Source organism: Odocoileus virginianus, chromosome 34 (genome assembly GCF_023699985.2).
Source record: "Odocoileus virginianus isolate 20LAN1187 ecotype Illinois chromosome 34, Ovbor_1.2, whole genome shotgun sequence".
NCBI classification, from domain to species: Eukaryota; Metazoa; Chordata; class Mammalia; order Artiodactyla; family Cervidae; genus Odocoileus; species Odocoileus virginianus.
Window position 1 is genome coordinate 7,498,029 of NC_069707.1, and position 13,402 is coordinate 7,511,430.

Genomic DNA, 13,402 nt, shown 5'->3' on the forward strand with positions numbered 1-13,402 from the left:
GACCCTCCACAGGACACACGAGATCCCCACGGTGCTTCACACTCTTATTTAGCCAGGGTTGGGGCCTTCAGCTCTGACCTGCTCGCAGCTACCCCGATGCCCACCTCTGCATGAGCTGCTCCTCCTGCTACGAGCATCAGCCCCCTTGGCCCCCGTCTTTGGAGCCTGGCTCACCGCCCCCTCACTGTCCCATAGGCCTCACCCACACAGCACCTCTTAGTCCTCAGGGGGACCCAGATACCAGCCCACTGACCTTGGGGCCTTCCTCCTGACACAGGCCCCCAGCAACAGGCCTTGCCAGGCGCCCCGACCCCGCCCGCGTCACCCCGCACTGTGGTCCCCAGCGCCCTTCTCCCCAACTCTGGTCTGCACACGCCCAGAGCTCTCAGCCATCAAGGTGTCCCCAGGCCTCGCAGACAGGAATCAGTAAAATGTGTTCAATGAGACAGAATACGACTCCAACGTGGAGACCAGGGCACGCGTGGGGGGCAGGGGGGCCGACGGACCACAAGCAGGGCCGTGAACCACAGGGGTGGCGGCGGGTGGCAACGGGAACCGAGGGGCACCCTGACGCCCTCCCACCTGCTTCATGCCAGGTGAGTCTCTGCTTGCACCCCGGGGGCAAGTCACCCCCTCTCCTGCCCCTGTTCACCTTCAGACACCTGCCTCTGAAGCTCGGCTCCCGCCACGCACGGCTGCCTCTCCCAGACCCCCGGGAAATCACGTAGGAACCTGCCCCGGGACCAAAAGGTTAAAACTCTTCCATGGGAACGTACAAAACAAACAGAGAGAGGAACCAGGGGCCCCTCGGGGTGGAGGGATGGGGCGAGCCGGCCGGCTGTGCGGATAGGGCCGGACCCGGGCGGTTCCCAGACTGCAGCTCTGGGCTGAGGCCCGGCCAGCATGCAGAGAAGCCGGGGGGGGGGGGGGTTGTCACCGCTTGGGAGGCCCCAGAGGGGATGGCGTCCTGATGAGGGGGAGACCCCCATCACCTCTCAACAGACCCCAGCTGCGTGGAGGATTGCTTGAGTGGGAACAGACATGCCAGTGGCATGGTGGCCTCGAGGGAGTTCTCAGCCGCTCAGAAAAGACTCAGTGTGTTAGTCGCTCAGTCCAGTCCAACTCTTTGCAACCCCATGGACTGTAGCCCACCAGGCTCCTCTGTCCATGGGATTCTCAGGCCAGAATACTGGAGTGGGCTGCCATTCCCTTCTCCAGGGGATCTTCCCAACCCAAGGATGGAACCCGGGTCTCTGGCATTGCAGGCTGACTCTTTACCAGCTGAGCCGCCAGGGAAGCCCACCTACTCCACTTAAAGCCACCCTGTGGCCTCTTGGAATCCCTGGAATCCAACCTCGATAGCAGGGCAACCGCTGCAGAAAGGTTGACCTAGAAACTCGATTCCTGGAAGCAGACTTGTTGAGCAGCCCAGCCCGCTGGCTCCGTCCACACCCCAGTGAGAGCTGAACGTGGGACAGGAAGGCTTTCCCAGCAAGCCCAGTGCCAGGCCCACTCCCAGAACAAACAGAAAATGGAAACAGGATGTGTGTGTCCACCGTTGGGGGGGGGGCACCGCTACCACAGACGGGGCCTTGTGGGGCCCTGTCTGCAGGAGAAGGTCTGCCTGCCAGCCCTCTGCCTCCACGGACCCAGCCCACCAGCGCAGAGCCGCACTCACCTGCTGTGTGATTGCACTCGAAGCTGATGACACTCATCCGCTGGAAGCCGGAGCTGCACTCTTCGCCCCCGGAATAGATCAGGGTGAGGTCTCCGTCCGAGTACCTAGGTTTTTGTAACATACACACACACACATTTGGTAGAACCAAGAGAGAAACTTGAACGTCTAAAGCATTTCTATGGTAAGACTTTCGCACACCGTCCACAGATCAGCACAGACGCAAACAGCTGGGGACGCGCTCCCGCCATCTGGGGCAGGACGGTCTGGAAGAAAAGAGCTCAAATGGATGCGCTTGGTATCCTCTCACTTCAAAGTAATAGCTGGCTGAAAGAGAGCACAGATGGCTCTGCTGGGAGCATGAGGACTCTTCTGCCCTCATTTTGGGGTTCTGCACAATGTCATTTATGCCCAAGAAGCCACAGCTCTGCCAGCAAGTGCCACAGAAGGTCTGACAGAGGGACCCCGGATGACAACTTCAGAGAACTAACGCTTTGATAAAAGCTTTTGTGAAGGTTAATTCCTGACTTCAGGGGTCAGGAGAACTGTACTGAATGCATTCCCCTGGTTGTTCAACACTTGGGTATGAAGCCAATGGTGCTTCAGATTTCTCAAACCACCAGAGAAAAATCAAAACTTCTAAGGAACATAAGTTGTAAAACGCAAAAGCCATATCAACTAATCAAGTAACTTAGCTACAGCATGGTTCCCTACAGACAACAGATAATAAAGCAAATCATACCAACAGAAGCACTTGTATTGTAAGGCTAGGAAAAACAGCCACCTGGGACAGTGACAAACAGCAGGAAAAAAAATGCCAGCGTAGCTGACTTCCCTGCGGAAAACGGAAGCAGGGGGCAGGCAGGGGAGTGTGTTAGGCTTCAAAGGAACACACAGGATGCCCTTAAGAGTCACGCGGGGGCCGTACACACCGGAGGGTCAGGTTCTCGGGTCTCCCAGCCGCTTTGACTTGGGTGGAATCTGCCTTTTTCACTTGGCACACCGCAGCATCTTTCTTATCACAGATGGACACTTGGCTTCCTCCACAGATGCTCAAATAATACGTATACTCGTCCGCCTCCGAGGTGTAGTATGAGTCTGAGGCTGAGGAACGGGGTGGGGGACACACACGAGAAGGGGTTTCACAACGTGCACAGGCGTGGGAGAGCCACAGAGCCTCCCGTCTGACTTGCAGCGCCCGCCCCGGGGCAGGGGGCGCTCGGCCGGGGCCCCATCCCAGCCCCCAGGGCCCCCCGCTCACCTCCCACCCGGCTCAGCGGCTGGAGGTTGACAGCCACGTCGTGCTGCGCGCTGCTCAGGGTGCAGTTCTGGCTTTCCAGGTAATCCCTGTGGCAGGCGTACTCCGTGACCCACTCGATCTCAAAGCGGCAGTTGGATTTCGCCGTGAGCTTGGGAAGGGTGCCCTGCCGCGAACCCAGAGGAAAGGGGAGAAAGATTCGTTTCATTCCCGCGGCTCAAATGCAGTTTCTCTGCTTCTGGAAACGCTCAAGGGTGTGCTGCAGGGTTCTGACACTGTTCTCGTTCTGGTGCCACCATGGCCCTTAACGGATTGCGATGATTTGGCTTATAACAACTCTGCTTCCTCGAAGCTTTTCCGGTCCCTTCCAGAGTCACATGCAAACTTCAGCCTGGGAGCCTCCCCGTGTTCAGGGGGAACGTGGTCCCCCCTGGCCCACCATGCCCCTGGCAAGCAGTCACAATGTGCAAAGGGCCGCGGTCTCTTCACTCCTTTCTGTCACAGGTGCCACTCAGGCTGTGCCAGGTGGATCCCCGCCCCCAGGGGGTGGAAATCACTGCATCTGTGCGCACCTGGGGAGACAGCCCCTAGCCCCTCCTAGAATGTCCATGGGGGAGGTGGTCCCTAAACCCCTCCTAGGAACGTCCATGGGGGAGACGGTCTAGCCACTCCTAGGAACATCCACGGGGGAGGTGGTTCCTAGCCCCCTCTCATGAATGTCCACGGGGGAGACAGTCCCTAGACTCCTCTTATGGATGTCCACGGGGGAGACAGTCCCTGGCCCCTTCCTAAGAATGTCCAAGGGGTAGATGGTCCCTAGAGCCCTCTTATGAAAGTCCATGGGGGAGACGGTCCCTAGCTCCCTGTTATGACTGTCCACAGGGAGACAGGCCCTAGCCCCTCTTAGGAAGGTCCACAGGGTCTTGGGCAGCGTCACTTGTACGCAAATCAGTTTTGCTCCCGGGTGAGGCCAGGCTGTCACCTCCCCCAAGCCCACCCTCTGAGACGGGTGCTGAGGAGTAAGTCACCGTTCACAGGGACGCAATGCCACGCTTCTCACAGTCCCTGGGGGAGCGGTCCTTCCCCGGGCCCAGCATCAGGTGCAGCCGTGCTGCCTCTGGGCACCTCACGCTGCCAACGTTTACTGAGCACCCGCTGCGAGCCAGGCGTGGGACCGAGAGCCAGCTTCACGACCACATGGCCAACGAGCTGCAGGGGCCCAAGTCCAGCCCCGGCCGCTGACTTGAAAATCGATGCCCTAACTAACCCCTGGGCTGAGGGCAGCCCGACAAACACACAGAGACACGGGCTGGGCGAGGGCGTCCGGATGCCCAAGGCCGAGGGGCTGTGACCCCACGTAGGCGGGCGGTCAGGAAAGGCAGAGGCCAAGGGGCAGAGAGGGCTCGCGGCGGCGGCCAGGGCTGCGTGAGCAGGGGGTGATGGTGGGTGGCGCAAGGCTTCTCTGGGTGATGGAAAAGTTCTGAGGCAATAATTGTGCAATTCGGTTAGTGCACTAATAACCATTTAACTGCACTGACACTGGGTGAATTTTTACAGTATGTAAATTCAAGTAAAGCTTTCTAAAAGATTTATGTGACAAGGTGAACGTTTTACTAAAGTTCCAGCTCCTAAAAGCACTTAATGAGCCGGTGAAAATGCTTCAATAAACCTCCTAAGTGTGAAAGGCCCCAGGCCTAAGTCACCCAAGCTCTGCCCAGGCGACAGTCAGGCTGGACACAGAACCTCATAAGCTTCACGGAGGACACACCGGCCTCAACCGCCTCCCGTCCCATGGAGAAGGGAGGAGAACTCCCCACCGTCGCCCTCGTGAGAGTGTAGAATGGGGCTCACTGGATGCAGCACAGATCAGAGGGGGAAATGCCGAGACCACTGCCAGCTTAGAGCATCTCACGGGCTCCCTAATTCTGATTCCCACTTGTAGGACGCAAAGAAGAAATACACAAATACATGCCAAAAAAAAGTATAAACGACACTCCTCATGATCACCTTCAGGACCAGCATCGGCTACTGGCCCACCGGGTCTTAGCTGAGTTGACACCACGCAGCCCCGGAAGTTTGGCTGGACCCTCACTCTCATTCTCCAACCCACCCCCCACCCACAAAACACACACACACACACACACACACACACACACGCAAAACGGCCAGCTGCCAGCCAGAAAGCAGAGCAAATTTCACGTTTGTTTGGGGGAGGACATTCTTTGGCAAAAGAATTCCGTTCCTCCTACTTCATTCCGCGGGGAGGACAGGCAGAAATAAATTGGAGGAAAGCCCTACCCTTCCTCCCTGGGGACGCCTCCCTTCAGCAGCACTGCCATCTGCGAAGACACTTAAGTCGCAGAGGACCCGAGGGACTGTGCTGGCCCGGGGCCCAAGGGCACAGCAGACGCGGGCCCTACCCTCAAGGAGTTTACAGTGGGCACTGGAATTTGAGTAAACAGCCAGAAGACAGAGTCATCAATCTGCCCGTGGGAAGGGGAAGGGTAGGCAGGCAGGTGAGGGGGCTACTGCGCTCCTCTGGAGGCTGCAGGAATCTCCCTTAGGGCTCTCGTTTTCCCTACACCGGTACCCACCCCCGGAACCCCGGCGCACTGTCTGCCAGGCCCACACGCCATCTGCACCACTCGTTTCTTACTATGCTCCTACAAACCACTGAACCGTTTTGACTGTGCTTCACCTGAAGCAGTTAACAGACACGTGAAATCCACAGGTTCAGGATCATATGTACATTTTTTTTTTTTCAAATATTTACTGACATCCGCCTCGCTGTGAAGTTTTTTTTTTTTAAAAAAATAAATCTGTCCCTGAACCACTGGGATGTCATCTCGCGCGACCCTTGAACGAAAACACCATCCTTCGGATGTAAACGGAGGCCCCTCGGGGTGGTTGCGAAACAGCACACAGCCAGCTAAGCATGTGCAGCACTTGGCCAGGTCCAGCCCCGGGGCCGCCTGGCCCAGGACAGCACGTCTCCTGCGTGGGGCCCCCGGACACGAGTCCACTGAACGCCGCTGGGGCCCAGAGCTCAGGTCAAGCCACTCACCTCCCTGCGCTCCGACGGGCACACAAACGTGATGGTCACTGCTGGGCTGTGGCCGTCACAGAAGTCCGGCTGGCCGACCCCTTCCTTCACGTAACTCAGGACGAGCCTGGAGATGCACACGTTGGGAAGAGAGGGTTAGGGTGACCAACGCAGACATCACAGCCCTCAGGGCCCTCATTCAGGAGAGAGGAGGACAGATAGTAGGTCACAGACATAAAAGAAACCACAGGACAAACTCACGTTTATTTTCATTTGGGGGGATATAAAATTTAAGTGAACTTCAATGAGTGCTGTACTTTCTTAAAAAACAAACAAAACAAAAAAAGTCAAATAATCACCATGTAAAACTTAAGTTCTTAGAAAAGCTGTTGGGAGGACAAGGAACAAAATCATAAACCATCTAACAAAACAAAACAAACACAGCCCAGCTGGCCAAGTGCATTTCAGCCCACGAGGCTGCAAGACCACTTCCTTTCTAAATGACAACTTTTCAGTGCAAACCAAGGACTTTCTTTTTTAAACCTGAAGATCTCCCAGAGCACACTGGCCACATGGCCTCCCACGGGCGGGCAGGCAGGCAGACCCTGGCAAAGTCCACGGGGTGCTGGCCTCGCTGCGGGCTGCAGCCACAGAGACACCAAAAACAGACACCCTTCCCGGTCTCTGAAGGTGACCTTGGGCGTTCGCTCCATGCCTACATGCTCCAGAGTCCTCTCCAGCCCTTGCCAGCAGGAAGAAGTGCCCGTTTATCACTTGAAGACAGGGTGAGAGGCTGAACTCCGTCCCTGCAAATTTCACAAGCGGAAGCCCCGATGCCCAGCACCCCCGACGTAACTGTATTTGGACATGGGGGGCCTTGGAGGAGGGGATGATGAGGTCGCTGGAGTGGGCCCCTGAGAAAGGACAGCCGTCCTTATAAGGAGCAGGGGTTCGGGACACAGACACACAGAGGGAAGACCGTGAGGGAACATGGGGAGGAGGCGGCCGTCCACAAGCTGAGACCAAGGGTCCCAGGAGGAGCCCCCCCCCACCACGCCCCCCGCAGACACCTCGCCTCCAGAGCTGAGAGGGACCTGAGAGCTGCCCAGGCAGCCTGCGGCACTTTGCTAGGGTGGCCCTGGCAAGCGAACACACTCGCACACGTGGGAATCTCCCAGTGTGCTTCAATTTAGGTCACGCGCCAGTGTTTCTGGGGACAGAGTGCAATCTATAATTGCACACGCTGACACACCACGCGTTCCAGACGGGAGCAGGTGCAGCGAGACATCCACCAAAGGGCCCGGGAACAGAGAGTGAATAAAAATCCTCGCTCCAAGCTCAGGACGTGGTCACGTGCGACCCACCGGAGTGCAAGCTCTCTGCCAAGCCAGGGGCAAACACAAGTCAGGAGGAGAGCGTGTGTCAACAGCACAGCTCCTTAAGAGAAAATGAACCACCCCCGCCGGAAGCTAGGGGGCCCAAGGGGGGCTGGGGGGCCCACCGGACCCCAGTCGGAAAGCAAACTGCACCCAGAAGGACACTGGCAAAGTGGCCCTCCTGCCGCTTGCCCTCCAGGACTGTTTTTTTTTTAAAGAGATAGAACTATGAACATAAAACCAATGTCAGGGGTGATGAAGCACGGCAGATACCCAAACACACCATAAGATGGTGGCAAGTTCATGAAATGGAACCCATATGGATGGATGCGGGCTGCATCATGATACACGTGTTCCTGCTCTAAGAAAGAAATGATTAGAAAGTTACCAAGAATATGCAATTCAAGCAATGACCAGTAAGTTTACAAGCACGTGCAAAGTAGTCCCTTGACAAGGACTTTCTCAAGGCCTGTTGCAAAGGGGTATTCTTGCAGCTCCCCTGAAAAGCCAGGCTCTTGCTGAGGACTGCCCCTGCCAACAGCAGACTGACCTGTCATTGCTCACGAGCTTCAGCCCCTCCTGGGGCCGGCCCACGTCGAATGCCCGGTCCCCTCGCACCAGGCAGGCGGCCGCGCCGGTGGGACACATACGCACTTGCGGACTCGAGGCCCGGAGCGCATCTGTCAGAGTAACACAGGACGCTGCATCAGACCACGTGCTGGGCCCAGCAATCACACTCAAATCTTGGGTCCAGAGTCTCTTGTAAAAACCATCAGATTTTCTTAACAGTCTCCAATAAAAAGTAATAGAAATTTGGAAACTAAAATGAGTAGGATTACATCCTGAGACCCTGGGCAAGCCAAAGCCCACTCTGAAAGTGGACAATGGGATGAGCTCTCTGCCCAGCTGGGAAGCGAGGATGCAGCAGCAGAACGCTGGCTCTGCCCCTGGTCCACAGGAAGGGCTGGGAAGCAGGGACACGGGATATCACTGGTGGCTAAGGGGTGTACCCCGTCCTCCCAGAGCCACGGGAACCCTATGGGGCCAGGGCAAATGCACTGAAGCCTCCAAAGAAATCCTTCCCCCCACTCCCACCCCCAACGCCCTCAGACACAGACCTATGTCCCTGCAGACATTGATGAAGAGAGATGTGTCTGGGTCAGAGTCATCTACCAAGTAAGCACCGCTGGTCTTGATCAGTGGGTTTAAATCGTGCTTCTTGAGCTCTCTGTCGAAAGCGTAACACGGCACCTGGGAGAGAGAAGGGAGAAGGAGGGGCTTCCACACAGGCCTTCCCGTGGGGGGCCAGGGGCGCAGCGGAGCCTGCGACCTCCACCACGTGACACCTGGCTCCATGCTTCAGGGTCTCCAGTGAGGCCCCCGAGGACGGTACAAGCAAGGCCTGCAGGGCTCCAGCTGCTCCTGTGAGCGTCTCCTGCCAGCTGCTCCCTCCCCGCCACAGGGTCCGTCCCCACCAGGGTCCTCACTCACGGCTCCCTGTCCCTACCCTCCCTTAGCGACCGCCTCACAGCACCCTGGAAGCAAGTCCTCTCCTGCCTGCAACGAGCTCTTTTAAGGGGGCCTCTGGCTTCCGGCTTCCATGTACCCGACTCTGAGCCACCATCTCTACAGCCACCAGATCAACCCTTTCACAAGTCCGCCGAGTCACAAGAGATTGTCATACCGAGTGAAGGAAGTCAGACAGAGGAGAAATATCGTATGACATGCCTGATGTGAGGAAATCTAAAGAGACATGATGCAGCTGAGCTGACTTACAAAACAGACTCAGAGACTTCAGACAATGAACTTACGGTTGCCAGGAAGAAGGATGTAGGGAGGGAGCGTTGGGGAGTTTGAGACTGACAGGTACACCCTGCTGTATTTAAAATGGACCAGCAAGGACCTGCTGGAGAGCACACGGAACTCAGCTCAACGTCCTGTGGCCGCCCGGATGGGAGGGGAGTTTGGGGGAGAATGGGTACCTGTCTATGTATGGCTGAGTCCCTTCACTATTTAACCTGAAACCATCACAGTGCTGTTGATCAGCCATTCCTCAATATAAAATAAAAAGTTTTAAAAGGAAAAAAATCAAAAACAAATCAAAAAATTTTTAAAAAATAAAACAAAATTCCTGCTCAAAATCCACCAGAGGAGGGTAGTTTGGGGGAGAATGGGTACATGTGTATATATGGCTGAGTCCCTTAATCAGCTATTCCCCAATATATAAAAAAGTTTAAAAAGAAAAAACTAAAAAAAAAAAAAAAGATTAAAAAAAAAAAAAAAATTCCCTTGACTCACATCACTCCTGCTCAAAATCCACCAGGAGCCACTTCCCATCACAATGAGGGTGCGATCCCAGCTTCTCCATTGTCTCTGACCCTGCGGACCACTTCACGCAGCCACACTGGCCTCGAGGGGCACTTCAGCCCAGGGAAGAGACGCTGCCTCTGCCTGGAATGGTCCCTGGCATCCCCTCTCACCATGCTCAGGCCCCAGGAGAAGCGTCACCTGCTTGGTGTGGCCTTTTCAACATAGCCAGCTCTCCATGCGCCTCTCCCCGCCTTTTCCTTCATTGCACTGGTGTCTGTCACCCGACACCCTAACGTGCTAACGTGCCGGTGAGCTCCTGAGGATGGGGGAGCTTGTCACTGCTGTGGCCCCAAACAAGGCTGGAGCCTGGAGCCTGACGAGGGTCTGCAGACACTGCTTCACTAGCATGAAGGAAAGTTCCTCCTCTGGGCATCCGGCCCATGCTTGTGAGTGTGTGTTAGTCGTTCAGTCACCTCTGACTCTTGGCCACCCCAGGGGCTGTAGCTCAGCAGGCTCCTACATCCATGGGATTCTCCAGCCAAGAATACTGGAGAGGGTTGCCATGCCCTTCTCTAAGGGATCTTCCTGACCCAGGGACTAAACCCAGGTCTTCTGCATTGGCAGGCAGATTCTTTACCATCTGAGTCACCATGGAAGCCCTAAGTCTGAGGATTCTAACTCACACGTACTCTCTCTCTACAAACGAATGGCCTTCTGTTTTTAACAAAATCAAGGACTAAACCAAACCATCGCATTGTACACTTCAAATATAAGCTATTTTATTTGTGAATTACACCTGAATAAAACCAGTGGCGGGGAGGAAAAAGGGGTCCGGGGGAATGTCACGCACGAAACCCATTACGGCTGGCAAGACCCTGTGCTTTCCAAGCTCTACGAAACTATGCAGGCAAAGCGTTCAAGGCCACAAGTGTGCCCGAGTGAAAGCCCGGTCACCCAGTTCATGTGAAACAGCCCCCACATCTCAGCTGCAAAGTAATACACCACATCATTTTAAATGCCTTAGCCAAGAAATATTCTAAAAACTCGTGTTCTCTGCAAATCATTTCAGAGGGTCGATAGTCTGTTTCATCATTTCCAGTGGGTGATTTTCCTTAAACTGTTCGTTTGGAAAACTGAAGCTATTCACAGGCAGGTTCATTTACAAAGGTTAACTGCTTCATGTTAATGTTTAGCTTTTAAATGTTTCTCGGAAAGATGCTATCAACCCTGCAGGAATGCTCTGACCCACTAACCCTCTTCCCCTGTTCTGTTTGCAGAGAGTTCAGAGAGAGCTACTGGATTAAACCCAAGGACTCGCATCCCCTCGGCAGAGGCGGGGGAGGGGGACCCAAACTCATGTCAACCAGACCCTTAGAGCAAAGCCTCCCGCTGCCTGCGACACTGACCAGACAGCCCGATGCCAGCCAAGGAGGGCGGGCACGGGCACAGAGCGGGTTGAGGGCAGGAGGCCAGGACCCAAGCCTGGCACCATGTCCTGCCGAAAGGCCATCGAAGTGCAAGAGCGGGATGACTGCAGACCGTGACGACGCCCCGGTGGAAGTAACCCAGGTCCCTGATCCTGCAAATTAAAAGCTTGCCAGCCCCTAGCAGAGTAATACAATCAACAGAAATGTGTTAACTCAGAGGAGGGGGGTGGAATTGGGCTGACTGGTGAGACAGGAGACAGGAAGCAACTTTCCAGCTACAAGATGAAGAGAGAGGGCAGGAGAGCACCCAGCAGGCAATGGGCCGGCAGGGGAGGCCACCAGCCTCAAACTAGCTCCGTGTCACCTCAAGGCTAGAGGGATCCCTGTGGGCCAGGCCTGCAGACCCCCCAGCTCAAGGCCACGAGCAACTGCTGGCCGTGTCTCGACGCCAGGAAGGAACAGGAGACACGCCCAACGCAGCGCCCCCCAGAACTGGAGCAAGCGTCGGAAAAACAAGCAAGGCTCCTGGGGAGAGTCCTCCCACTTCCTGCTCCACTGAGCCGAGCAATGGAGACATTCATCAGCCCCGGGAATGCGGCGGCCGGCGAAGGGGGTCTCTGCCAGCTCCACACACAGCACACTGAGTCAGCCTTGTTAACGGTGCACGTCTGTACATTAACCATATTTATGCAACTCCACTAGGACCACGAGCTTTCCAGGGCTGCGTTTTCTGTGCTCCCTAGGGTGGAGTGGTAGGGGGTGCGTGCCCACGATCTTTGAAAGAAACGACCATCTAAGAGGACTCCACCGGGATCCACTGAGCAAAGCATGACACGGGTGGGTTTAAACAGCACTTTCTGGAACCCACCCCCGCCCCGTGCTCTCTGCCCATCACTCCACTCTAAATCTGACGAAGCCAAACCAACAAAAGCAATGAGGAGATACTAATAACGGGTGGAAATCAAGACCACATGGCCACTAAACCAAGTCTAGGTTGTTGTTTTTTTTTTTTTTAAAGAGGAATGATGAGTGTTTCTACATTTAATATAACTTTTGAAGTTATATAGGCTATAAGATGCGGTCAAATCCTACTGAAGACAGAGAAAAGGGAATATACTTTCCTATGACTTGCAGGGGTGAGAGCAACACTCCTGTTGTCAGTTGCTCGGTCGTGTCCGGCTCTCTGCGACCCCATGGAACGCATGAACTGAATCCCCCAGGCTCCTCTGTCCACGGGATTCTCCAGACAAGGATACTGGAGTGGGTAGCCATTCCCTTCTCCAGGGGATCTTCCCCACCCAGGGATTGCACCTGAGTCTCCCACGTTGCAGGCAGACTCTTTACCAAGTGAGCTGCCAGGAAAGCATCAGGCTCTTGTGTCCTTTCTATTCGTCTATACCTAAGGCAGAGCAGATGCCCTCCACACCTTCAGTCTACGGGCTCCCTGAACGCAAGAGCGTTTTCAAAATGTAATGACATTCCTGATGCTTAGCCCCTTCCAGAGATGAAAACTCAACAGATGAAAGCCCTGCCGCCAACCAGGCCCAAAGAAAAGGTCACTGGGAGCAAATCAACACTCCCCCTGAATCTTTCGATCAGCTTCTAAGAGAAGTTAAACATCACTTTTGAGAAAAACACAGGCTCTAATCTCCCCATTTCCACCCCCCAAAACCACCCAAGTCCAGGGTCAGCACCCTCGCTCTGTAAACATGTTAGGCTTTGTGAGTGACGTAGGTCTCTGCTGTGTATTCTTCTTGGCTTTTTTTTTAACAATCCTATAAAATATAAAAAAAGAATCTTAGGTCTGAGGCCGCACAAACACAGGATGCAGTTTGTGACTTCTTGACCTACAAACACAAAGAAAACCAAAAACAAGTCACCATTTCTTTCTTTGGGGAAGCAATTATTCTTTAGTTGGTAGGAGACAACTGTCAGTTCAGCAAAGCAAGGTAAAAAAAGAGATTTGGTTAAAACAGGAAAAATGGGGGTAATAACTATCGCTTGGAGAGGCAGAGTCCGAGAGAACCTCCACGGGGCCTGGCGTCTCTCAGGAAAGCGGAAGGCACCTCACACTGGTTCAAGGATGCTTTACCTGCCGCTAACCAAATATTGGCAGAGTCTGAGCTAAGTTTTTAAATGCAAAGTTTAAATCTGACACCATCTCCTACCAGTGTTATTTCATTAGATCTTATTTCCTTCCACAGTTCAAACTTCCTTCCCACTGAACGTTCCTTACACACAAGGCAGCATTCCAACTATCTTTTCTTTTAGAGTTGGCCACATCCGAAGAATCGGTGATAGCTCAGTATTTGT

General features: G+C 54.6%; 1 protein-coding gene across 2 annotated transcripts in view; it reads right to left on the reverse strand.

Moving 5' to 3' along the window:
- IGF2R (insulin like growth factor 2 receptor) overlaps window positions 1-13,402 on the reverse strand; it is a 192,630-nt gene that overhangs the window by 56,821 nt on the left and 122,407 nt on the right. For both annotated transcript variants that reach the window (XM_070461487.1, XM_020876534.2), the window contains exons 5-10: window positions 8,471-8,603; window positions 7,903-8,032; window positions 5,998-6,103; window positions 2,937-3,099; window positions 2,608-2,779; window positions 1,679-1,782 (exon numbers count right to left, since the gene is read on the reverse strand). In XM_070461487.1, coding sequence (XP_070317588.1) covers window positions 1,679-1,782; window positions 2,608-2,779; window positions 2,937-3,099; window positions 5,998-6,103; window positions 7,903-8,032; window positions 8,471-8,603 — 808 coding nt within the window. The remainder of the gene's footprint in view (window positions 1-1,678; window positions 1,783-2,607; window positions 2,780-2,936; window positions 3,100-5,997; window positions 6,104-7,902; window positions 8,033-8,470; window positions 8,604-13,402) is intronic.